The sequence below is a fragment of the Ictalurus punctatus genome, chromosome 4 (genome assembly GCF_001660625.3).
Source record: "Ictalurus punctatus breed USDA103 chromosome 4, Coco_2.0, whole genome shotgun sequence".
In the NCBI taxonomy this organism is placed as follows: Eukaryota; Metazoa; Chordata; class Actinopteri; order Siluriformes; family Ictaluridae; genus Ictalurus; species Ictalurus punctatus.
The window spans coordinates 14998008-15025907 of NC_071284.1; the positions used below are offsets into that span (position 1 = coordinate 14998008).

General features: G+C 40.2%; 1 protein-coding gene across 1 annotated transcript; it reads right to left on the bottom strand.

Moving 5' to 3' along the window:
- Window positions 1-130: 130 nt before the first annotated feature.
- Window positions 131-27900, bottom strand: pard6a (par-6 family cell polarity regulator alpha). The gene is made up of 3 exons (XM_017465821.3): window positions 27459-27900; window positions 22599-22821; window positions 131-3593 (listed from the first exon to the last, which is right to left on the bottom strand). Exons 1-3 carry the CDS (start codon window positions 27519-27521, stop codon window positions 2740-2742), a joined length of 1140 nt encoding a protein of 379 aa, XP_017321310.1. The 5' UTR covers window positions 27522-27900; the 3' UTR covers window positions 131-2739.

Consider the following 27900-nt stretch of genomic DNA (forward strand, 5'->3'; position numbering starts at 1 on the left):
TTGTAGAATGAGCAAAGTTGTATTATTTATCGATTTCTAGACAAATCTTGGGGATTGTGACTGAAATTATGTAGGTTCATTTAAACAGCCATTTAAAAAAACAAACCCTAAATAATACAGTAAACGTGCATTGTTTCGAATACTTTTATTTCCATAGAACAATTTAAAATTCGCATATTTGCATTCACAGTATGATACACCTCCACCCATCTGATTATAATAAAATCATAGATTTCTTCAGATTTCCATTTGTTTCCACACACGCGAAAGAAATAGAAACGTCTTCTCCTGGATTCCAATATACATACAAAAGTACAAGAATAAGAAAAATACTTTCCATATTTTACACATATACTGTATATATACTGCTCTTTTAATAAAAAGGACTCCCAGTTTACAAAATTGTCCATTTTCTCATTGTGTATATACATATGCATTTACATACATCCAAAAAAAATAAAACAAATTAGGTTCATGGTACTTTGTATTACGGTGGCTGTTATTCCAATTTGTGTGCCATTCATATCTTTAGATATTGATTAGCAAGAGAGAGATAGGATAGAAAGATGTGAATATCATTTCATACTGCCCTTCAGAAATAACCAGTGCATTTGGAACAATTCCTCCTAAAAATATATCCTCTTAAATAACCTAATCAGACTAGGATGACAAATCTCCACCCCCCAAAAATACCCTTCCAGCTGTCCAATCCCTTTTAAATGCCCTTTGACTACGATTACGTCCATCTTTTATTTCACGTTGACTCCAGCTGTCCCAGTGAGTCAGAGGTGTTAGATTAGCAGACGTTGTGTCTGGGTATGTCAAAACAAACCCGGTTCTGCAGCGTTTCTCAGCTTGAAGAGCTGCTTCAATGTACTTTAAATGTGACAGAGTGGTAATAAATATGACGAGGTGGAAATAAAGAAGGCTCCAGTGATGAAACTTCACCTGCCAGGAACACACCTATCCGCAGGTTTCTAAGCACTTTTGGCATACTGTGTGTTTTTGCTGGTCTCATTTTGTCTACCCCCCCCCAAAAAAAAAAAAAAAAACTTTCAAAAGATAGAAGGTTGGTGAAAAGTCAAAATTTTTGATCCAGTTCCATTTACTCAGGTTCCTTCTCCATTCTCTGTGTCATTTGGAATCGGGGTTTTCTCGCTTTACACACACATTCACACACGTCAGGAGAGGACTGCACTAATCAGCTCCCTAGTCAGGCCAAATTGTAGCTTTTACAAACGTGGAAGGAATTTCCTTCTTTTTCCATTTTCACACAAACACACAGCACAACAGACAGCACACAGACAGCTGGGTCCACAAGAGGTCAACCCCCCGCCCTCCCACCTCCCCTCTCTGAGACATATCTCAGTGCGAGTAAAACATCTATTATTGATATATTTCTAGGGAGAGTGGATAACAACCCCAGGCGGGCGAACATAAGCAGCCAGCTTCAAAAGCAGAGAGGCTACTCGAGTCTGGGGCCAAGCAGATACCACTAAGTTCATAACACTTTAAGTAGCTTGATGTGAGACAGGATTTGGGAGACAGACTGAGAGACACAGCATCCGAGACCTTCTGAAACACTTTGTGCATTTTGACAGCAATGAAACGAGACAATCCGGAATTGTAGTGCACGTTAACGTAGACGTAGTTCATCGAGAGCTACGTGAAAGACTGACAGCGTGAAGGAATGGATTCTGATAGCATGAGCTGATAGAGAGGGAACTGGCTTTCACACATCATTTGGACTGGACTCGCCATTTCCTCATGTAAGATGTAGATTATTGTATTGTTCCTCTTCGGTTTTTTGCTGCTATTCACTAGACGGTAGGCAACATTTGGTGTGTACATAGCTATGACAATTAAAAAACACAGGACAGATTTATAAGGCTGAATTATGTCTAGCAGCAAAATATACCTAACATTACACTAACAAAGGCATGTGTCAGAAGAGATTATATGGTGAAGGGCAGACTGCTTGTTACTGTCAAATAGAAGCAAATACAAAAGCAACAGCTAGAAAGTATATGCATCAGTGATACTATAAAGATGACATGGTGTGTCCTAACAGAATTTCCTGGAGCCCAAATGACAGAAATCAGAGATGCAGAACACGTACACCATGGATCAGGACAGCGCTATTACATGTGCATTATTAAATTCTTCATCATCTCACCAATGCTACTGTGCCGTTTTGACATGCAGGAAGCATCAGGTAAACATTCCAGTGTCTCTGCAGAGTTCACGTGGTGGAGAACACGGACTCCACCACTACTATAGTGCAGGTGGAGATCAAGATCGGACTAGGCATCGAGGCATCAACACCACCGTGAAGAGAGTGTGTGTTTGTGTGCTAGTTTCTGCTCCTTCATCAGTTGTGGCACAATGTATGTTATGTACGCTGTATGATATGAATGATCTTTTGTTACAGTTATTAGATTAAAAAAATGAGATCATAAGTCCATAAGGCACTTCCATGAGGTGATGTGCACACATTTACTCTGGAGATGGTCCAGGACGCATTTCCTTCCTCACCAACTCCACTATGCTCACTTAGCCAGCCCCCCAACCCTTTAACCGAGGGGGCGAGGGGGTTCTTAGGGAGATCAACATCATCATTTTGATGTTTTTTGACAGCTTGTACAGTAACATAAAACCTTTAGCCTTTGTTCTAGTTGTGCATAAAAATTTTGTACGAGTGTGTTCCATATGTTTTGATAAATATTATTACGAGGTGTTTCACAACGTGATGAAGTTTCCGTCCTCTCTCATGCTTTCTTGGCTGCTGCTTGTCTTATTGGGGCTGCTGTTGTGCGAGCTCATAGAGCTGGTACTAGGCAATGAGACGCTCTGGGGGAGAGGCCTCTGCCCATAAGCAGCCAGTGAAGAAACAATGCTATTTCCATTGGTCAGATGATGTGGCGCATAGGCAGGCAGGTTATCACTCTCGATGATGAGGTCAGTGTCATCTTCATCGCTGTCCCCTTCCATTACGCTGTTGCTGTTACTGTATTGGCTAACAGTTTGAGAGGCAGGACTAGGAATGGAATCCTGCGAAAGCACGGATCCTCCAGAGCCTGCAGAGTTGTTGCCAGCTGAGGTTTTGCTCGATCTGTGCATCACGTTGTTGCGCTGATTGGCTGGCTTGACCGTCACAATCAGGTTGTGGCTGTTGGCCACCATCATGTCTGTAACCTGGTCCAGTGACTTGCCAGCCACGTCAATGCCGTTGACTTCCAGTATCTCATCGTTGACCCCGAGCAATCCTGTGCTCTCAGCCAGGCCGCCCTTAACCAGACGTGAGATGAAGACACCAGGCACTTTCTCCACACCTTGCGGTGTGACACGGACACTCACACCATCGCGAATGTAGAAGCCCAAGGGTTTGTGGGTGCCATGCTTGTGAAGGCGCACACGGCGGTGTGTCTCAGGCAGGATGTCCACATCGATGATGGAAGAGATCTGGCGGAAGTCCTGTGGGAGGCTGATCAACAGACCTGATTTGTTCTTCTGTTGGGTGACACGCAGACCTGCCAGGCCCTTTTTTCTTCTCTGCAGAGAGTTTGTACCAAAGACCACAGGCTCGTCCACATCTGTGGGTCAAGAAGAGAGAGAAATTGGTTATGCGGATAAATAGAAAAACATTACTTTCATCTAAGGCTCAGTGTGAGTCAGGCACAGAAGGGGTTCATCCCAGGATGCAGCATCTGCACCGACTGGTACAATTACTTTAGGCTAAATCTGTGACTAAGCAAGATCATCTCATCTCATCAATCTCAACACGACTAAGCAAAAGCTATTGCAGTATAACCATTTTTTCATCAGAAAATGCCTGCTAGAGACAGCAGTGCTAGCATTACCAATGCTATGGTTAAGGGGAGCAACTAGGGCAAAGGAACACAATACATCATGATAATGGGAATCCTTTTGGACAGATGGTCAAAAGCGATCACAATAAATCTCTCAGTCACTCGTATATCTAATTAAAAACCTCATGTCAGTGTGATTTAGAGTTTTCTGAATTCCAGGCCAATAAAATGACTTGTTTGTAGTATTATACATACTGTATGAGAGCATCATTCTAGACTAAAGTGACTAGTATAAGAGAACAATTTTGGTTAGTTTTGTGCTATGGCAATGTCTTCTATTTGAATCCTTGGGGGAGACAAAAAAAAAAAAAAAGGCTTGACTATGAATATTACAACCCACTGGAGAAGAAAAACAAAGTCATTTACACCTTCACTCAGAAAGGTGACTAACAATCAATGTGTATAGTTTTGTGCTTATTTTCAGCATGATGCTTTAATTACAGAACATACTGTATAAAGAACTAGTCAATATCACTGTCAGGACTTGAAATTGAATCTTTTTGGTGTTACCAAAATATTCCTGTCTACAGGAAATGTTATATTGTTATCAGCTATACATTATTTGAATGTAGAGCTCCACTAAATATAAATGTGATGCAGATTGCGTTCTTTATCTGTCTCTATGAAGATATCAATATGTGCACAAAGGTTTTTTCAGCCACGAGAATCAAACAAATGACTCCGGAGTCTTTGAAACAGCTCGGCAGTATTTTCAACTAATCAGCGTAATCATATTCCACGCTGGACAAAGAGTGGCTCTTTCTAAACCTCACATGGGTATTTAGATTAATTAAGCTGTCAAGACCACAAAAGATGGAGGGGCTTGCTCTAGGTTATTACACATCTAATTCATTAGCAGAGTGCTGTTCATATCTAAATCTGGTAAGTATGGGTTAATGTAATGGGTAGACCGAATGAGTCACAGTCTGACCTTCGACCCTCGCATTAATGAGTAGGGAAATATGTCCGCACACACGGGACACATACTGATCAATATATGCCCAGGGTGATGCATCGATTGTAGCAGGGTCAACAGGGAGTCGGAGTCTGATTGTGAACATGCGTACAGGACATGTCCCTATACTAGGACACTGAAAATTGGAACTGGTGCACTCTGTGGTTTCATGTTTGTTGCATTCCTTCATTTTTCAATTGTAAATGAAAATGTGGAATATTTTGAGGGGTTTTTTTTTCCCCCACTGAAGATTGCAACATGCACAAACCATCCTCATATAAAGACATTCCATTTTTTATGTCCTCATACATGGATGCATTTTTCCCCTCGGTTCACTGCTGACACTTTAGCTCAGTATAGAATTAGTTCTTAATTAGAGACATTGCTCAGTTTCCAGTTATTAGGCGCTACTTAAAAATAACTTTGAAATATACAAACACATTGTTTGGGCTTCAGGAGCGTATATGTCTGCTAGATTGCTGTGCATTAGTGGGACTTGCTCACCCGCTCTTATACTGTATGCTCTGCACATAGCAAGAGCCTTGGGCTGCATGTCTCCCTCCATTAGTCTGAGAGCGTGGACTCCCACAGAGAGGAGAGCAGTGTGTGTTATTAAAGCTGCACAGGCCTGGAGGGAGGGAAGGAGGGAGTCTCGTCTCGGCAGACGGGTGGGGGGGTCTGTATCGAGTCCATGCGTCGCCCCTCTCTGCATGAGCCCAGAGAGGCAAATGCAGACAAAAAGCTCTTTTGTGCATTGCCGATGGTGTTTAAGGTGGGGATAGTATGTGTATGTGATCACACTGTCTGTTGTAAACATTATGCTAATTGAGGTAGTGATGCAATGTACCACTGATGCATAGAGCTGAGGTGCTCAAAGTGGAATACGAGGAGCCCCAGGGATCTGTGAAGAATATCCAGGGGATCTGCCATCATTATTATTATTATTATTATTATTATTATTTATTTATTTATTTTTTTTACTTTAGTTACTTTGGTGGAAAACACAAGCCTGTTTGACTGGTGAAATTATTTAATCAAAACCTCAATAACTCAATACAAGTTGACCTACAAATAATGTCAGCTTGGACCTACTGTGTTCTGTTGGAGGAATAGAAAGATCTGTGGTTCTAATAAACAGGCAATAAGTAAATCTAATGAATTTATGTTAATAAAATAGTTCTGTACAGAGGGTGCCTGTAGAATTTACTTTACAGTTAAATGGGTCCCAGGCTACAAAACTTTGAAGAAACCCTGGCATAGAGTACTTGGAGCTGAAGGGGACGGGGATGGACACAGGGACACAGGTACACACTGCAGTCTGCATTCACTGGTGTCCTTAATGAGCCAGATACTCTACACATCTGCTCGGCTGCTCTCATCAATCACTTCATCTGGACCTCATAATAATAATAATAATAATAATAATAACAGCAGGACATTACAAATCAAGGAACCCACCACTCCAACAACCTTGCTTTAAAACTGTCAGAGAGGATACAAGCAGGCAGTAACTCATTCTGAAGAGGTCAGGGTGTTAGCTTCAATTCAGTAACTGCCTCCAAAACACACAGATGCTCATTCTGAATCACTAAATCTAACAACATTACTGGGCCTTTTATGAAATTACTCCTGTCTAGAGTGCCAGAGAACTTGCAATACCCCAGAGCAGACACAGACAAGCTTCTTATGGCTCTTTGTGTCTGTGAAACTGTATAGAAGACCAGCTCAAGTACTAACAAGCACTCAGATGAATATTATATATTATATATAGTTTTATTAATATAAAACTGGGTCAGTGACAGAACTGTAAAATCCTTATCATTATCAAAGATCATAAATGATGTCAAAAAATTGACCAAAAACCCCCCCAATATAAGCAATATAATGCAGTCCTGTGAAACCTGACGGGACAGACAGCGCAGAGCTTTTTCAAAGTGCTCTCAGATTAGAAAGTTATAGAAAGCCTTTCCTGACTTCCTCTCCTTTCTCTGGGACACTCTGGGGCATTTTGGGAATAAAATCAAAGCAGAAAGCCTGTGCTAATGAAATATGTTTGGTGATATGAAGGTAGGTAAAAAAAACATCCAGGCATGTTTTGGTCTTGAATGCTGTTGTTGTAGCATTCCATAGCAGCAAGCGTGCTGCTGAAAGAAAGAAATTCTAAAGATCAGACTTGAATTTGGGCATCCAGTGAATGGGTTGGGTATATTATTGTAGATATAGTACCTTATTGACTTAGGGGTTCCACTTCTGAGCAGTATGTTATGCTAGTACAAGGTAGCTTATTGATGAATGTTAACACCTCATGAGTGTTATGGAAAGCGGGTGAGCTTTACTGACTCAGAGGCGATATGTCACATTGGAAAGTTATTGCAGAGTCATATATCAGGGTGACCAAGAGGCTGACGGGTTAAACGGGAGAAAAGTCGGACTGCCATTTCGTCAGCCAAGGCAATTAATATTAATATGAAATATGATCAAATTAAATAATCATCTCGGGGGGGGAAGTAAAACATACTGTATTCTTGCTTATATTCATTGTTTTTAATTCATTCATTTTGATTAACAGCTTCTTCTCTTCATCCCGGTACAGGAGGTGTGGATCTGGAGCTTGTCTAGCTGGACACCTGTCTAGCTGCAGGACAGCTCTTGCTTATATCTAATGCTTATTCAATTCAATTCAATTTTTTGCTTTTAACAGTGGACATTGTCTCAAAGCAGCTTTACAGAAACATATAAACACAGCATACAGATTTTAAGTGTGTGAATTTATCCCTATTGAGCAAGCCGGTGGTGACGGTGGCAAGGAAAAACTCCCTAAGATGATATGAGGAAGAAACCTTGAGAGGAACCAGAATCAGAAGGGAACCCATCCTCATCTGGGTGACAACGGATAGTGTGAAAGTAAAGGAAAGTTCATTATGGTTTAATATGAAGTCTGACTTGTTGAACTAGTCCACTGTTCAAAGGAGACCCGAGTGCAAAATTGTATGTGGTAATTGCAGTCCCAAGGCCATAGCCTTTTTAGCATGAAAGTCAAAGCTTTACTATAAACTGCTAACAATAGTGAAATTATTTCAATAGAATGTGAAAGTTGATTATTTTCTTTCTTGTTTAAACTTCCTTTTTTAAACTTCCTTTTTGTCCATTTTAGTTCTAAAGATTTATATGCTAGTTGTTCAGCGTAGATTTTCACACAGACAGTAACCGAGCTGAGAAGGAGAAGATGTGAGGTACCGGCACTACCTATCACATCACCGTAGTTGTGCCACCTCATTCCAGGTCATCATTACTATTAAGTTGCCACTACAATCATGATATTAATTGAATTTGCACTATTAGATCAAGGTCTAGACTGATTATAACGTGTACCATATGAACCATAAATGAAAGACAGGAGTCTAATTAATAAATCAGTAGTACTCCTCCGTTGCCGTTTTGCTTTGAACGTCACCTGCAGAACAAAAGTCTAGACAGGACATTATCCGATTATGAGCCAGACTAAGACACTACTGTCAGAAAATCAGGATGTTGTGTATGTATTATTACATTAGACAGCATCAAAGGAAAAATGAATTTGGACTGTCGTATACAACGTCCTACCTGGTGTCTGATAGGAAGCGTTTGAAGGAAAACGTCATCTAGTCTGCAGTCCAGTCTCTGTTATGTGCTACAATCCCCCAGCTATAATCAAATGATATGGTACTTACTGTTCTGCTCACAGCTTAACTCGCTAATGAAATATACCCTTCATACAGCTCTGCTAGGTGATGTTATCTTCTGCATTGCATTGATACTGCTATATTGAATGCCATTTCGTCTGTAATGGGATATGTCTAGGCAACATATATGAGAGGCTCATCTTTATAATTAGTCATCACAATTAATCCTATAATGCTGCCTTCTTTTTGAACGTCACCTGGCCTTGGCTTGGTCTGCAGAGCATGAATTTAGACTAGGTATTCCCTGTCTGTTCGATGTGATCCTGGAGACCAGCATCAAGCACATTAATAATTACAGGGAAGGTTGTGGAGATCAGCTGGATTGCTTCCACCAGCCTGCTGCTAGTGCCGGCTATAACAGAGACATCCGATGCCGCATGGTCAGAAGTTTCTGATAGCACTACGTCTCTCTGTCTTACTGCTTCTACGCATGAGTCACATTACATTTATGATCCAGGAGCCCATACATAAACGTGCCCTTGTGTATTGTCAAACACACTGCGTGTCAGATTTTAGTTGTTTTTTTTTTTTTAAAGAAGAAACAAATATGTGGGCGTGTGGGAAAGCACTACACATGGTGAAACCGTGCCGTTTTCATCTATATTTATAATTCTGAAAGCTTTCTTTAACTGAATTGTGTTTCCCTTTTGCATGTATCTCAACCAGCATCATCTACATCAGAGGTAAAAGTCGGTCACAGCCTTAATTTCCCCATAATTTTATTAGGTTATTCAAACATTTTTAAAACTTAAAGCGCACCTATTATGGTTTTGAAGCGTGCCTAATTTTGTTTTAAAGGTCTCATACAATAGATTTACATGCATCCAAGATCAATAAACACTTTAATGTGCTCATAATTTAAATTGCAGTGTTACACACCCCCCTTCAGAGAGCATACTCTGATTGGTCAGACGTCCCAGTCTGTTGTGATTGGTCTACCGCTGTCAGTAAGTAGCCGATGAAGACCAGAGGCGGGGTTTTTTATTACAAACCTACGTAGTGCAAGTTAGTGCAGGAAGTACGTCTGGAATTACTAACGACTCGTTTCAGCTGTTCAGAATCGCTTCCTTCTTTTGGGAGTCAATAACTCCATCTGTCCTGCACTTTTTTACATTCACAAACAGCTCTATAACACACTACATGAAAGGCAATATTTGAAAAAGCATAATAGGTGCACTTTAAGTGTTCTCTGTTTTGATGACGATGTGACGGAGCAGGAGCATGGCAGACATTCGGGATCGGATTACAAACTGAATTGATTAGGCTCATGTTCCTTTCGCTATGGCACATACAGTAGCTGTCCAACAACTTGATCGAAGTGTGCCACTCATTCACTGTGCAAGTAAATGGAACTCAGCTAACAAGGTTTTAGACAGCTTTAGGCAGACTGACAGTTTTTGCAGCCATGTTGTTTAACAGGCTCCTTAAACAACATGATCTTTGCAGGAAGACAGCTTCAAATATAAGAATTTGTGATTTCTTAAATTGTTTTAAGCTTTTCCTAAAGAAGAGGGGGATGCTATAGGCAGAAAACTCCAGACTTTTCATCTTTTTGGCCAGAATATTTGCCAGAATTCAGCCACAACAACATTCCATGGGGTTTCCCAGGCCTCCCCACGAATACATTATTTTGTTATAGGTCTTATATGAACATGCTAATCAAACTCGGCTGAAATTACTCAAACTATTTTAGCCGAAAGAAGTAACAGCTTTCATTTATGACGTACAGCAATTACATTAATGACCTGCTTTTCATGCTCATTTCTTAGAAATGTCTCGTTTGTAAGTTACCGGCTTTGTCGGGGTGTGGCAGTTTACACACACAGCCAGGCACACACACACACACACTCCTTCACGTGTCTGGTCCTAAGTGTATGACCTCACTCTGCGTTACGGCCATCTGGAGACTGATGCTTGGCCATATGGCCACTAAAGCACCCCCTCTCACCTTCAACCCGCTAGCCTTACTGGCCAAGTCTCATATGTAAGAGAAATGTTCAAATATCCGCAGCACACAAAAACACATTTGGCTTTATATAAGTTAATTAAAGATGACCAGATAAATGCAGGCCAGCAGAGAGTGTGTTTGTGTGTGTGTGTGTGTGTGTGTGTGTCTATCTATAAACAAGTCTGGGTTGAACGGACAAGTGGGGCTTTGTTTGGGATTACCACAGGCTAATGAGGGTGAGTTCTGGGGAAAGCCTGGAACTGAGACACATGCAACACCAACCTCTCTCCTGATAATCACCTTAACCTTGTATATTTCTGCTTTATATTTGTAAAAGATCTACATGAAGCCTGAACCTTCACACTACTACTTTATATATCGGTACTTCCTATTTCATAAAATATAGATTCATTGTTGATATTTTCATTGTTTCAAAGAGCACAGAACAATCAAATGTACATACACAATGAAACAATCTTCCTCAGTGACAGATTTTCTTCCTCTATTGAGGTTAAACAGGTAAAGCTGAGGTTCTCCTTTCCTACTATTCATTCTTTCTATCTTGCCCCAACCATTCAGAGCGGAGTTTCGGTACAGCTGGGGTACCTCCGGATCGCAGTTGATTTATAGCCCATAGTGGCAGTCCTGATCTTGGACTGAATATCCCTATGACCATGAATACACACTTGTCATGATGTAAAGACAGCAGGACTGTTCCAGAAACAGCTCCCAGCAGGTAAATGTATACAGTATGAAATCTCCTCTTGATCCACACATGGACAGCTGCCAAGCAGCACACACATTCTTTTCATTTTCAGCATACAGTGAAGTCCACACCCTCACGTTGTGAAACAGCACGTCTGCTTCCAGTCTTCGTCCACTGCACTGTCCTCACACATTTGCTGCCCACGCTGTATTCCAGATTTAGGTATGAAGAGGAAGCAGGGGAGAAATGAACAGATACTGGAGACTCAACTGCAGAGAGCTGGGCATAATCACGCCAGCTTTGTTATTTCCCTAAAGGTTCCCCAGACCTCGTTCAGAAAAAGACCCGGAATCTGATGAAAAATGTGCGTCGCACTGAGCAACGATGTGTGTGCAGGCCTTGCGGTCTAAAACCCAATCTAAAATTAGCCTGAACCAGTTTATCCAGGAGAGGTTTCAAAATGGTAATGGCAGGAACCCAGGCTCCAAGTCTCCTCTCATCTGTAACACTCTTTCTCTTTCATATCACAGGTTTTGTTTTTTCCCCTGCTACGCTCTCATGATTTTACCTACACAGCGGTTTTGTATTTGCATGGTTGTCATGGCAATCTGTGCTCAGATACATGCACCTGTACAGCAGACATACCATACCTTACATACCCTTTCTGCTCTTAGGCTGGGCTAGCCTATTTATTTTGGCAATGCGGTGGCCTATAGCCTGTAAACGTGGAGCTTCTTACAGCTGGTAGGAGGGGCGTCTGAGGACACGGAGATGTTTGCAAACGTGGAAGAGGAGCAAACGTATTCCATCACTAAGATATCAGGTTAGCTGAGAGACAAAAAATGGAGGCAGCAGGCTAGCTGAACCGTGGAACATGTAGTCTGTGCTCTCATGTGCCAGGTGCTCCGTCTGATCATCTGACATGGCACGAATACCGAAGAGAGAGGAGAGAGAGAGAGAGAGAGAGAGAGAGAGAGAGAGAGAGAGAGAGAGAGAGAGAGAGAGCGCGAGAGCGAGAGAGCAAGAGAGAGAAAGAAAGAGAGAGAGAAGGAGAGAGAGAGAGAGAGAGAGAGAGAGAGAATGAGCTAGCCAAGAACATACACCTGCACAACAGATGCTGTACCACACTTTCTCTCTCATTCCACACCTTTCTGGTCTAAATGTTTCTTTTTCTCCTTTCCTTTGGGCCATTTTTAGCAGTGTTTCAGTGACTACATTTACATGTACAGCAGTAATCTAATTAATGACCTTATTCTGAATAAGACAATATTGTGATTAAGGTGTTTACAGGAGTCGCTTTTAGAATATTCCTTTCATGTTCCCGTTTTACATGTTATAGAACATAGATCGATTAACAGCACGTCATTACGTCCCCGCGCAACACTGTCTGACGTCCCTCCAGAATTTCACGTATCGACATACAGTTCATCTTCGTTATGGTAACGTATACAGTTTTGGGTGTTTCATTTTTAATTTTACGAAAGCAATTAATTTTCAAGCGCAGTTGATTACTAGTCATGCTATACGTGTAAATAGACGACTGCTTGAAGCCATGGGCTGCGTCCCAAACCACGTACTTACCGACTATATAGTAGCCGAGATGCATGTATTTCTACTGCTATATAGTAGGTAAGTACGTGGTTTGGGACGCAGCTGTGCTCTCTTGTTTGCCGTCAAACGGTTGAGCTCTGTCGTGTGTGTACGTGTCCTGTCACAAAATGCGGTGAAAACTCCCACATGACGTTAATAGTGTGATTAAGGTGTGTACATGTCTGTAATGCACTTTGAAAAAGCGATTAAAACAGGAAAACTCCACATCTTAATTCGATTCGTGTTTACTTCAAGTATGACTTTAGTCGGATTAAAGTAATTAATAATTGTTGTTTACATGCAAGTTTCTTAATCAGAGTATCGTCTTAATCAGATTAATATTGGATTATTGTTGTCCATGTAAACGTACTGACAGTCTACATAATGATCCCGGTCTCTCTTCTACCCTCCCTTTAATATTGGGGTTAAGCCAGTTTTAACACAGTATGCAGCCTGATTTTGTAAAAGTTAAAATTAAATGAAAAATCATACATCGTAAACCAATTCTTTGTTTGTAAATTGAGATTGGTGATGTTAGGACCCATAATGTGATGTAACCAGACAGCTTAAAAGTAAAGTTGTGTGTTCAACAGTGTAATTTTTGTATAATTGAAATCTCACAACCGCTGCTACGACTCTCATATAAAATCCACCATTAGGAGGACAGCATAGGATGATGTGACACTTGAAATTAAATGTTTATGTTTGAGCAAGCAGTCACTTAAAATACAGACTTGCTCACGTTACTTATCAAGATACATGCCTGGTCCATCACACAGTGAGTGAGTTCAAATCTAACGCTCATGATAATGGACAAATAAAATATACTTGGCTCACGTGTTGTCACGAACTCCTCTTCTTCAGCTTTAAAAATGTGATTTCTATAAGCACAACAATATACCTAGCTACTATTACACCAAGACTTTGTTTATGCAATAATGTTAAAAGACTGCTGAAAATCACTCCCCCCCCCCCACCCCCTATGTCACCCTTATCAGACTGTAGGAATGAGTATCGCTATAATCATTCAGTATTAAGTAAGAACATACAGTGTATACATCTTGGTTATCACAGAATCCATATCACTACAGAAAGCCTAAAATTACACAAAATATTTTCATATGTGAAAATAACACTAATACAATTAGAACAGTAACAAATAACCCAAAACCAGAACTGAAATATTATAAAAAGCTGAATGTTCGTTCTTGCAACATTTGCATAACGAGTTCAGTGAAGAAAATGGCAGCAGGAAGGACTAGTTCACATTTCATCCTCCATTACCTGCCTGGATTCTAATAATAGCATGTTAGAAGCACGACAGTCACTCAGAAGGTTTAACGCGAGAATCACAATTATTAAGAAGTAAAATAAGATACGTCTTAATAAGATACAAAAATATAGACCTTAACCAAGCTGTATGAAGCATCTAATATGACAGAATGGTTATAATTTGCAATTTATTATGTTTTGGCCACAAGATATGGCCAATAATTGTGTAACTTGAGCCCACAACCTAATATGTTGTGGGAACATCATACTTACTACATCGCCTCCAGTTAATGATTTGCTAGGAAGCGGCTAAAAATACTATCTGCTTTGAGAATAAGAGCTAATGGTATAGCCATGTCACAACGCCACTGATTCCAGTATGGATTTATCCATCATTCCAGTAGTTGAAGTAAAGCGTAATATTATCAGTCATTTCCATGCTTAGGTTCCTGTGGTCACAACGGTCTAAAACAAGTGATTTTTCAGTGTCTCACTCATTATACAGTACAATATTTGCTATGAGGTAAGTACTTCTTGGCCATGAAGTAAATCTCTAGAAACTTAACTTACTAAAGTAGCGTGATAAGATTACATTTATTTGGATGAATTATAATAAATAGTTATTATAGGGAGAGAGAGAGAGAGAGAAAGATTGTGCATATACCTGCATCTGTGCAGCGTCTCTACTAATAATGATTCTGTGAGTTTAACTACCGTATACATCTGTAACTGTATGTTACTATGGTTACAATTGTTACAACTCTCACAGTGCATGCGCACACATGATAAACTATGCCTAATGGTTGTAGTTTTAAATGTACATTATATAATCCTGTATTGTAAATGTTTCCTGACCGAATTTAACAACAGTCGTCCATTTTAATGAATTTCAGTAAACAAGTTTTAAATATATTTTTCAGTACATGGAAACGTGTCGTGTCTGTGGTAATAACTCTCATGCTACAGATATAACAAAAAAAACATTGGGTCAAAAAATGATTAAAAAATCCCCTCAGGGAAATTTTCTCTCTGGTACTAGTTGACAATTGTCATATATTTCACACACAAACACAAATTAATGTACATGTACTGATGAAGTCATTTTGGCTCTTACACACATTCTACGAACCTGTGTACATCCACTTTCCATGCAATACTATTTATTTGTGCAATTTAAGCAGTATGTGTATGAGGGTAGCTCTAGGAAATGGCTGTGCATCAGCTCATCACAGTCATTCCCTTCCCCCAATGATCAGTATGCTCAAATGCTCCCTAGCAATAACACAAAAATGTGCCGTGAGGTGATTTCTCATATACCATTAATGTATAAGGCCAACACAGATACAGGTTTAGTCATGGACTTGGTTACAATGGATAATTTAGCACTATAACACTATACAGTGCCCTCTACTAATATTGGCACCATGTGCCGGCACAAACCTGTGTTGTGTTTGCAACTGTGTTTGTATTTGCAACTGATGTCCGTGAGAGCAGAGATTAATTTTTGTGAATGTTTTTGAACAAAAGATCAAAAGGTTAAATAATAAAGACAATTTTTCACAGCCTTCTTTACTCATATTTACCAAGGGTGCTAATATTAGTGGAGGGCACTGTATATGAGAAAAAGAACTTTATAGCACATCTCTCTTTAATTTGCCCATAGCGTAGATGCGTCTGTGCCCTGCTGCTCCCCGTCTGCCATGAGAGTACCATTATACACCACCCGCAATTGTCTCACCACTATGCTGGATGAGCTCACACTAAAAGCACCATCAATCTCCTCTCTGTTTCACTTAGGCAAATATCTCTAATGTCCCTACCGAGAGAGGGAGAGAAAGTGGGTGTGGAATAAATAATCAGAGATTACTGATGATTCCAACAGTACAGCTTCTACATCGTATCAGTAATGTGTCACTTTGCTTGTAGTCTGGAATGATAATGATGTCATGTTAGTCAGTTTGTACCACTTTCTATGTAATATTTTTGTTGACTGCACTGCTGATATGGACAAATATTTTTTTAGAAAAATCTTATGAATAATCATGTGACTTTGATTATTTGGTCTGGACATATTCAATACGACAATAAACACTCAGTACGTTTACATGGACAACAGTAATCCAATATTAACCTGATTAAGACGATACTCTGATTAAGAAACTAGCATGTAAACAGCGATTATTAATTACCTTAATCCGACTAAAGTCATACTCGAAGTAAACACAAATTGAATTAAGACGTGTGGAGTTTTCCTAGTTTAGTCGCGTTATCAAAGTCCATTATAGACATGTACACATCTTAATCACACTATTAACATCGTGTGGGAGTTTTCAACGCATTTTGCGACAGAACACGTACACACACGGCAGCGCTCAACCGTTTGACGGCAAACAAGAGCGCACGGCTGCGTCCCAAACCGAATACATATACTCCGAATACATGTATTTCAGCTACTATATAGTAGGTAAGTACGCGGTTTGGGACGCAGCCCACGGCTTCTAGCAGGCGCCTATTTACACATATAGCATGACAAATAATTAACTGCACTTGAAAATTTTGTAAAATTAAAAATGAAACACCCAAAACTGTATACGGTACCATAACGGAGATGAACTGTATTTTGATACGTGAAATTCTGGAGGGATGTTGGACGGAATGGCGTGGGGACGTAATGACGTGTACCGTTAATCGATCTATGTTCTATAACATGTAAAACAGGAACATGAATATTCTAAAAGCAACTCATGTAAACACCTTAATCACAATATTGTCTTATTCAGAATAAACGTAATCACTGTCACAAAGCAGCTTTACAGAAATCCCACTACAGAGATGTAGAATTAGATCTCTAATGAGCAGGCCAGACATACGACTGGGGTTACTCAACACATGTCTGAAGTACACGTCATTCAGCTAATAATATTTACATATATGCCTCTGGCAGATATTTGCACCCAAATTGACCAAAGTGAAAATACAAGAATATTGGTATAAAACCTCCAAAAACTGAGCAGAAACAAGTGCCGGACAACGTGAAAGCAACAACTAATCTATTTGCTGTTCACACAAAGTAACCCAAGTGGCCACAAGCACAAGGGTTAACACAAGGCCTGACGTGAAACAAGTGTTACAGAATAGGAGAGTCGCAACTAATCACACATTCAATCACAGCAGAAAGGATTATCGCGGAAATGCAAGCGCCAAACAATCGCTGTAGTTTAATATTACCTGTAAATCAAGTTTGCACCTTTCCTGGCATCATAAGCGAGTGCTCTTTTAAAAAACACATTCCTCAGAACTTGTCTAGCCAGTCTGCAATTCCTGTTATGTGATGTTTAGGACAACACCTACTACTGCATACACCTATAAAGTCACCATTTAGACCAGCACAACGCAGAGCTGCTATTTCTGTAAGTGACCCACACACACTGTACACACTCACTGAGGCAGAACTGATGATGATTGTAATGTCCTGCCATTCATCATCTCACAACAGAGCAGGTGTCAACGCTGTGGCAGACAGTGATTGAAAAATTCCATCACCCAAATGATTCATCTTTCGCCACAACCATGAAAAGATGATAACTGAACAGTGTGTGCATGTGTAAATATTTAACTTTTACAAAATTTATATACATATAACATACATATATCCACACACACACACACATATACATACATACATTATATATATATATATATATATATATATATACACACACACACACACATACATACATACATACATTATATATATATATTATATATACATACATACATTATATATATATATATATATATATATATATATATATATATATATATATATATATATATATATATATATATATATTATATATACATACATACATTATATATATATATATATATATATATATATACACACACACACACACACACACACACACACACACACACACACACACACACACATATATGTTACCAACACATTAGAGCACAGGGAATTAAGATGGGCTCAGCAGAATGCTAAATAGGAACTTGTGCTAGTGTAGTGAAAAAAGATGCAAAAATGTCCAATGCAGCAAAAACAGTGCAATGTTATCTCATGGAGGAGATAAAAGAGTAATCAGCCAATGACAGTGCTCCATCCAGGCCCTGGCTGCTGCTAGTGCTCCAACAGGACCTTTCTGGAGATGTTTTATTTAATAAAACTCCGTTTTATTAAACAGATTCAGACTGAAACCAGTTAAAAGACAGTGAGAGGGAAAGAGAAAGATGAGGAGCTGCTATTCCAGACATGATGGACAGATCTAATCCAAGCTGCCTTATTCTCCTTTAGTTATACACATGAGTCGTGATTTCAGTGTTCACACAATCACACACCCTTTCAATGAACAAATAATAATAATAAATATAAATGCTAATACTAGCGAAAGCAATGAATATTTCATTTTTATCATCGTGTGTGTGGTAGACGCCTCAGTACAGGAGTGATGAGCGGGTGTTTAATCATCATGTTTAATCGCTTCATCCACCGAACTGTTTGAATTGAAAATGTTCTTTTTTGAGTCAGCATGAACAGGTGGGCCTTGTGTGCTAGGATAAACAAGGACGCTAATGAATAAACCTCCGTCCGTCAATGCTTATGCATAATGAGTTCTGTTCGTGAGTTAAATTATGTTTATACCTAATTACATAAATACGCCTATATCCCCTCTGTTCTTTCTCTCTCATAAACAGACAGGTGACAAACTAAAAGAAAATAACATGTCTTAGTAAGGAATCGGATGACCACAAGCCACTAAAACAGCCTCAGTGCTTTGTACAGATTCTATTGAGTACAGATCTGACGACTGTGAAGACCACAGCACGCGTTGTGCAACATTTTCATACTCATCAAACCATTCAGTCAGCAGTCGTGCCTTGTGGGTGGGTGCGTTGTCATCCATGAAGAGACTAATTAACGATTCCGACAGAACTGAAAGGTTTCATCATAGGATAAAGGTGATCAGTCAGAATAACCCTCTAAAGGGACATGTGGACCAAAAACACAACAGCAAAATGCCTCACATGACACCTGTCTGTACATTAACACATGAGGCTATAGGAAGTGAAATATACAGTGCCCTCCACGAACATTGGCACCCTTGATAAATATGAGCAAAGAAGGCTGTGAAAAATTGTCTTTAATTGTTTAACCTTTTGATCTTTTGTTTTAAAAATTCACAAAAAAACTCTCATGGATAACAAACAATTGCAAACAACACAGGTTTATAAAAAATATATTTGTTAAATATGTGTGCAACAATTATTGACACTCCTATGAATTCATATGAGAAAAATATATTTGAAGTATATTACCATTGATAGTTTTATTTTTTTTTTAGTACATCTGGGTGACTAGGAAAAGAAATTGTTCAACCATGACTTCCTGTTTCACAGGGGTATAAATATGAGGTAAGACATAGACCAAATTCCCTTAATCATTCATAACAATGGGTAAGACCACAAGTTGTTTGGAAGGGTTTCAAGAAAAAAGCCTCTACTCTCATCCAAAAACAAACTCAAGCATCTTCAGTTTGCCAGACACTACTGGAACTTCAAATGGGATCGGGTTCTATGGTCAGATGAAATGAGCTTTTTGGTGATAAACACCAGAGGTGATTTTGGCACACAGAGAGGTAGCCATATGGAAAAGTACCTCATGCGCACAGTTAAATATGGTGGTGGCTCTTTAATGTTTTGGGGGTGTTTTTCTGCCAGAGGTCCTGGACTTTTTGTTAAGATACATGGCATCATGGACTCCATCAAATATCATCAGATATTACATGAAAACTTGACTGCCTCTGCCAGAAAGTTTAAAATGGGTCGTGGTTGGATCTTCCAGCAGGACAATGATCCAAAACACATAAAAATCAACACAAAAATGGTTTACTGACCACAAAATCCTGCCATGGCCGTCACAGTTCCCTGACTTGAATCCCACAGAATACCTGTGGGGTGAACTGAAGAGGAGAGTGCACCAGTGTGGAATTTTGAAGTTGTGAAATGTGAAGGATCTGGAAAGGAATGGTCTCAGATCCCGTGCCATGTATTCTCCAACCTCATCAGGCATTATAGGAGAAGACTCAGAGCTGTTACCTTGGCAAAGGGAGGTAGAACTCAAGTATTGAGGAAGTATTGACTAAAAGGATGCCAATAATTGTTGCACACCTATATTTAACAAAGACTTTTTTGGATAAACCTGTGCTTGTTTGCAATTGTTTGATATCCTTGAGAGCAGAGTATTTCTGTGAATTTTTTAAACAAAAGTTTAAAATGTTAAACAATGAAGACAATTTTTCACAGTCTTCTTTGCTCATATTTATCAAGGGTGCCAGTATTAGTGGAGGGCACTGTGTAATATATATTATTGTAATCCTTGAGAGAGGCAGCTTTCCATTAACTATATTAGTTGCCCCCCCGAGTCAAATTCGCCTACCCATAACTGCAATCACCAACTGAGACTAAAACAACGGACCACACCTTGCTGGGTTCCACCCTTCCTTCCATTTACTGCTACAATCCAGCTGGTTGTGCTGAGTTCCCCCCTGTGTGTTTTTGTGTATTTGTGTGTGTGTGTGTTTGTGTCGTAGTGCTGAGAGCCAGGCCATAATGCTGAAGCAGCGATAACCTTTCACTCAGAACAGTTAGTAGGACCCACACACTCTAGCTCTATGTCCCTCAATGACACACACACACACACACACACACACACACACACACACACACACGAAACACTGATCTTCAGTCTAATAAACCGAAATAACAAAGTCTCTCTTGGTCATGGTCCATCCACCACACTGAAATGTAACGAGGGCACTGAGATGACCAAGCCAGACTCTATGTTCGGCTCAGCACACAGAGCCATGTTCTCTTAAAAGCCTCTCATTGATAGTAAACAGCCACACAGTCACTAAAGAGATCATCACCACAGTAACTGAGCCACTGAGGCATTACAGCACTGTAAAGTATATAAATGACAGTATGAAACTGTCACAGGGGGCATAATTGCATAATCATTATTTTTGGTTAAAGCTCATAAAGATTATTGGGGAGAACATTTAGGAGATACTCCCATTATCATGGAGGATAGTCCTTGTATACTTTGGGTGCTTTTGTATATTCCCAAAGCTTTTTACAGGTCCAACAGAAAAGCTTTCACCCTATCCTCGAGTAATCATGAGTTCAAATCCAGACAATTATACAGCGATTCATGGCTAGGAGCCTAAGAGAGCATAATCCACCCAGCATTAGTGTCTCCCCTGTCAATCACAGTGACATTGGCTAATCATGGGCATCTGTAAGCTCATGTATGCAGAGGAGGACAGTTAGCGCTTTCATCTGAGTGTATTCAGTTGCGACAGGGGAGAACTAGCTAGTGGCTGGGAATCGACGATGACGAATTTAGGAGGAAAAATGGGGGGTTGAAATTGTTTTACGAGAACATTAAACTGAGGAGGAAGGCTGGACATTAGAAACATGATTTCAAGACTGTTATGCTGTAGATTGAAGTTTGATGAGAACCACTGACTGTGACCTCAGCAGTAATGGAAAAATGGGGTGAAAGAATGAAAGAGAGAGAGAGAGAGAGAGAGAGAGAGAGAGAGAGAGAGAGAGAGAGAGAGATGAGCACTCTGTGTTCTTGTTCCCCTCTGCACAGCTATCAGCATTCCTCTGATCTGGCCCAGAGCCAAACTTATGGCTGCGACGGGTCTGACTGGCACAAACTACCTCTGATCCAACCCCATCCCCATTCCCCCTTACTCTCCACAACAACACCACCATTCTAGCTTACAACACTATGAGACTGAATGATGGGTACTAATGATATACTGATTTAAAAAATGAATAACTTATCGTCTCGTTCCCTCTCTAACCCTTCTCATCAGACAAGACTAACCTTTACATGTGACTTGTTTAAACTTTATCCATCAGTCTTCACCATCCAACACGTTACTTCAGCACAGCCAAGGGTACTTTTTTTTTTTTTTAAACCCCATTTTGTCCCAATTGGGTTATCTGCCAATTTCCACCCACTAGCTAGCTCTCCCCATCGCACTGCAGCTACCATCCACGTCAGCATGTGCTTCGTCCATGGTACATGAACCCAGCCACCACATCTTTTTAAAGTGCTGCTCATGCTGTCACAAAGATCAACAGAACACACATGGAGGAAAGAATAATCTACCCTCTTCTGTATACTCTGTATATGTATATGTATGTATGTATATGTATATGTATATCTGTATATGTATGCTCATAGAAAACCAAGGTAGGTTAGTGTCGTGGTCATTGACAGAGGAGAGGGTAATGACATCCCTTCTACACAGAGAGCACAACCAATTAAGCTCTCTTGGAGCCATCTCCCAGCCATGGATGTCTGTGGCATAAATTTACTTAAATGTGTCTTTCACAGTAATAGGCCCTTAGTGTTACTGTCAGGCTGATTAACCACAAGTGAGTGTAGTAAAATTTGTCCTGTGTTCCCCAAGTCCAACCCACAAGTCCTTACCTCTCCTCTGGATGATAATCCTCAGCAGAGGATTGGCAGAAGACAGCGCTTTGTGAAAATTGTCATCATTGTTGATGGGAAGCAGATCTCCATGGACGTCGGCATAGCCCAGTAGCACATCAACGCCTGGAATGTGGTGCACACTCTGCAGCAGCCTGTAGAACTCCTGGAAGCTGACTGTGCCGTTCCTCTGTAGTGCAAATCGCCGGTATTCTGCTTCAAACTGCAGCGAGAAACACAAATGTTGTAAATCTTTCAGAAGTCAGAATCAAAAACGAGGAGCCCAGCCAAGAGCCAGGTTGTAGAAGTATATGAAATTTCGCACGGTTGCACAAAAATTAAACAAAGGGAAGTGTAATATGTAATAGTAATAGTCTTATCATCACTGGTTTCTATGCTTCCAGAGTATGTTTGTTATCTGGTATGGTTTGGTCTGGTCTGGTCTCACAGAGCTTAAAGACAAACATCTTCGGGTACAGTTCCACAACAAGATAGGAAGGCACCTTCTTAGCACTTCTTCACACAGCAAGGGCATAATACTATTCTCAGAATAACATGTTTACATACCTATCCAAGTCATCATGATCATATTGACTTAGGGGACAACTAAAATGAACATAGTCAAATAAATAAGGAAATCATCCCACACAAACATTCCTCAGACATGGGAACTGGGCACTATGGTGGAACTTTAGAACAGCAGTGCAGACCTTTTAAACTAATCTCGATCTCCTTTTTCTCTGTGCTGAAAAATAAACCGAAAACTAGATTACTCAAATCTCACTTATAATGAAACTCTAAGGGCAGGAGCCACCTATGAAATTCCATCCATCTATCCATTTTCTATACTGCTTATCCCACACAGGGTTGCAGGGAGCCTGGAGTCTATCCCAGGGGACTCGGGGCACAAGGTGGGGAACACCCTGGACAGGGTGCCAACCCATCACAGGGCACAATCACACACACACACTCACACACGATCAGATGGCAATCAGCTTACAATGGATGTCTTTGGACTGGGGGGGGACTAGAGTGCCCGGAGGAAATCCCAAGAAGCACGTGGAGAACATGCAAACTCCATGCACACAAGGCAGATGCAGGAATCGTACCCCCAACCCTGGAGGTGCGAGGCAAACATGCTAACCACAAAGCCACTGTGCCCCCCACCTGTGAAACTGCTTACGAGAAATGTAATAGCAATATAATACGTTCTATATTAGTGAAGGAATATTCCTTTAATTCAAAACAATCACATGCCTTTTAAAAACTGAAAGTTTCTGAAAATTTGATCCATTCAGAAGTCTTTTTGGACTCTTATAAATCAGTGAATCGGAATCATTATCTTCTTTATGACAGACTAAGATTACTTTGCTTCTGAAACTGAGAGCAAGAATACACAAAATACATTGAGGGCACGCACACACACACACACACACACACACACACACACACACACACACACACACACACACACACACAAGGAGCAGCTCTCCTCAGTATCAATTTGAAGGCCACCTGCACCCTTCTATCTCACTGATGTCCACTTACAGCGCTACAGGAGCCACTGAAGTGACAGCTGAATGGGAAAGGACTGAAGTAGGGTCAGTCCCGTTCTGGTAAAAGATGAAGATAGAGATGGACATCAAGCCACACACACACACACACACACACACACACACACACAGCTGAAGGAATTCATCTGCGGAGTTCCTCTCCTTGCAATCAGTACTGGTTTTATGGGGAGTAAACCAACCAAAGTAAAACAAAAAAAAAAAAAAAAAAAAAAAAAAGACAGGTAGAACAATACTGAAAGTTATTAACATGGTTTCAAAAACCTAAGAATAGACTCGTAATAAATTCCATTCACTAAGTGTAGCCGTGCTTAACTGATACTGTGATGGTGTCTACTGCGGGGGTGGGTGGGGGTTACAGAAACCAAGCTAATGCCTTTTTACTCGCCTTCACAGGTACACAAATTCTTTGATTATGACTTTCACTGTGTACTGTATCTTTGACTGATCTATTTCCAGAATGTATGGCTAAACAAAACAACCACACACATATTTATTCCTGGTAATTAATTCATATTCATTTATTTAATACTGAACTCTTTCCTGTATAAATCATTAAAAACATATCCAGCTTCTTTAGATGTTTTTTATAACTAAAAACTGCAGGTTGTAGGAAAAAAAAACAGGATAAAACATTATTGCTTGGAAAAATAAGCTTCCGATGCGTTTATAAACTGTTGAAGAAAATATAGCCAATATATTTTTTAACAAATATAGCAATATTATTGACACGTACCAAATTTATGCCATTCAGGATAGTTGTTAAATGCAGTTGATCTTCAGTTTAAAAGCGCTAAAGCATCGATTGGAGTCTGGTACAAAAAAAAAAGTTTTCATTTAGTTTGGGATTTTGTGTTGAAATTTGTAAAGGTATACCACAAAAATCCCAAGTAGCCTACAGAGCAACAGAAATCAGAATAATCAGGATTTATGTTCAATTTCAGTAATGGTCTCAAGTAACTTGGGGGTGATTTATATCTTATATTTTCTTAAAATGAGCCTTAATTTAACCGTCCATAAGTATGAACACCTAAAAGGATATTTTAAAAAATGATTCCTTCACTGAAAGGTTTTTTTGTGCCTCTACACAAAGCGAACCTGCACACTGTTAAAGTACTGTAAGTTTACAGCATTCAGAAACATCCAGGGGCTTTATATTGTACCCGGTAAAAACATGCAGAGTAGGCGTGAAAGTATGCAAAGCTCCTGACAAACTGCTTTTCTCTAATCTCTAATACGCTAATGCTATTTCCTCAGAGCCACCGACTGGTGGTGTTGCTAATACTAAAATGCTAATCAACTGTGAACCACATGACTAAATCCATGCCAGGATCAGTCTCAGTCTCAAGCTGCACTCCATTTAAAAAATAAAATAAAAATCTCTTAGAAGAAACACTGTACTGAGAAATGCAGAGTTTAAGGGGAAATCAAAAAAGACATTATTAAAGCATATTGGGATTTCAATAGAATGAGATAACTGGGCGTAACCTAAAGATAAGACTGTATAAATAGGGCATTGAGTCTGTGCATAGATTCAGATCACTTTGGGACGTCTTACTGATTGGATCTCATGTTGTTTGTTGAAAAATAAATTGGATTTTTGTTTCTCTCATCCAACATGTTCTAGATTTTTACTTTCTGTTGTGCTTTTGAGTACGATCAATTATGGAAAAGGTCATTAGCAACGCTAGTTGTTTTTGACACGACAATGGCACCTATACAAGTTCATGAGAAACTTTAATAAATAAATAAATAAATCTTTCTGTGATGAGATCTTAAATAAAGACTCTGCCATGACTCATGAGCGGAAGGAGAGAGAGAGAGCTGTCGGTGTGATATAGCACCTAAGCTGACACAAATTGGTTTAACATGGAGTTTGACTCACTAAAGAGCTGCACATGAAAGCATTTGATTCACGAAAGTTTGATTTCGCTAGAAATTCTTCCCTGATGTGTGAGCGAAGGAGGGTTCGAGAGTGTGAAGGCGAGAGAACGCTTAGCAATACTATTCCATTTCTTTGCACTTGTTCATCTGGCAAGTGAGGCCAAGTATGATCCAAGCGCATAACTCAAGGGCTCTTCTTAACCACTGACCTCTTTCACCAAGAAAAAGCCTACAGCTACAGTCCTATGAAAAGCACAACCATTAGCTAAGGCAGTACCACAACCCCAGGCCTGCTTCCCTGCTTTCAGCCTGTTTACTCCCTTCAGCTGTCTTCACATCCGACTTCCATTCCTTGCCTAATTGAAGTGGTCTCGGTCAAACTGGAGCCTCTAATTTCATAAGATGCTCACAAGCAAACTCGGTTTTATTCTTTCGCTATTCTTAGCTTTTACATAACCACATCACTTGTCTAACATTCCTTCAGTGTTGAGAGTAATACAACTAGTGCAGGTCTGCTTTCCCTGAAATGCACATGCTGAACGAAACACAAACACTGCAAAAGAAAAGTGTTTGTGTGTGTTTACGTGGTCAAGCAATGTGTAATATATATATATATATATATATATAAATATAACACATCTTAAGTAGGCCTCCATAAGGAAAATAAAAAGCTTGGGACCTCGACAATCAACAGTTCTGAATTGTTTATAAGTTCAATGGTTAATAGAATGTTTAAAGAATTATATATTGCTGATATTAGGGAAATATATGATTTTAAGGTCCTCATAAACATAAACATAAGCATAAACAACCCCCTATGAAAACCTATGAGAGATAAAGATTTCAAGTAATAATAATGAAACAAACAAACGAGGTATATAAATCCTAGTCTTCTGAGCAGAGGCATGCATAAGACGGATGGGTAACTATTTTCACTGCCGGGATGCTGTGTTATTGAAGGTACAGTACATCTCCTCATCATGCGTCTACAGGAGATCCTTCACACTGCACCACAACTGCGCTGCATCTGATCCAAACCGGTGTTTCCAGATCGGGCGTCTACATGCACATGATTTGTTAAGGAAAACGGCTCTGTGTAGGTAGATATAGTGTGCTTCAATCTTGGTGGATTCTATCCGGTGGCCTTGCAGAAGATCCAGCACAGTCTTTGTCAGAAATAGACCAGACTGGCTCGTCTCGCGCATCTCACACACCATCGCAATCAGCACCATCAGCGTTTCTCATCCTGGACTGACTACTACACTACTACTATAAGCCAGCTGCACCAGTGGATCACAAGTGGATCACCAGTGGATCGCCAGTGGATCGCCAGTGAACACCGCAGGTTCAATCTGCAGTGCAAAGTGCAGCGCGAATAACGCTTCATTGATCAGATCTGACTTACTTTGCTCTTCACCTCGACCACACTGTCTGTGTTTTTCTGCGGCGTCCTCTGATTCCTCGACATGTTTATTCCTCAGCCTGAGCGTCCACGGCTTTCTGCGATCCGACAAGCCACTGACTCAGCTGTCTGTAAGGCGCATTAGCTCGCAGGAGCCCGAACACGACGCAGATCCGTCACTCCGCAATAGCACTGCTGAAGAAAACACGGGCTCGCGCGTTAGCACGTCGGCAAGGGGCGGGGCTACGTGCCTTCAATAACAATGACGTCAAGCGGCCACGCCGTTCTTACGCGTCCGAAAGGGAGAAACTGCCTCCGTGAAATATGGGCCGGTTTGCTGTTCCCATGGAGACCAGTAGGCGGGGCAAGGTCTGTTTTTGACTCACACCGCCGTCACCTCAAAACGTCAACTAGCTATTTATAAAAAACAATTCGGCAGCAAACT

Bases quoted from the DNA above. Each gene is read 5' to 3' on its own strand.
- pard6a (XM_017465821.3), bottom strand. From the start codon at position 27,521: ATGTCGAGGAATCAGAGGACGCCGCAGAAAAACACAGACAGTGTGGTC. The intron at 22,822-27,458 runs GTAAGTCAGATC...TTCTCGCTGCAG, and splicing joins TGGTCGAGGTGAAGAGCAAA to TTTGAAGCAGAATACCGGCG. The intron at 3,594-22,598 runs GTAAGGACTTGT...CTTGACCCACAG, and splicing joins GATTATCATCCAGAGGAGAG to ATGTGGACGAGCCTGTGGTC.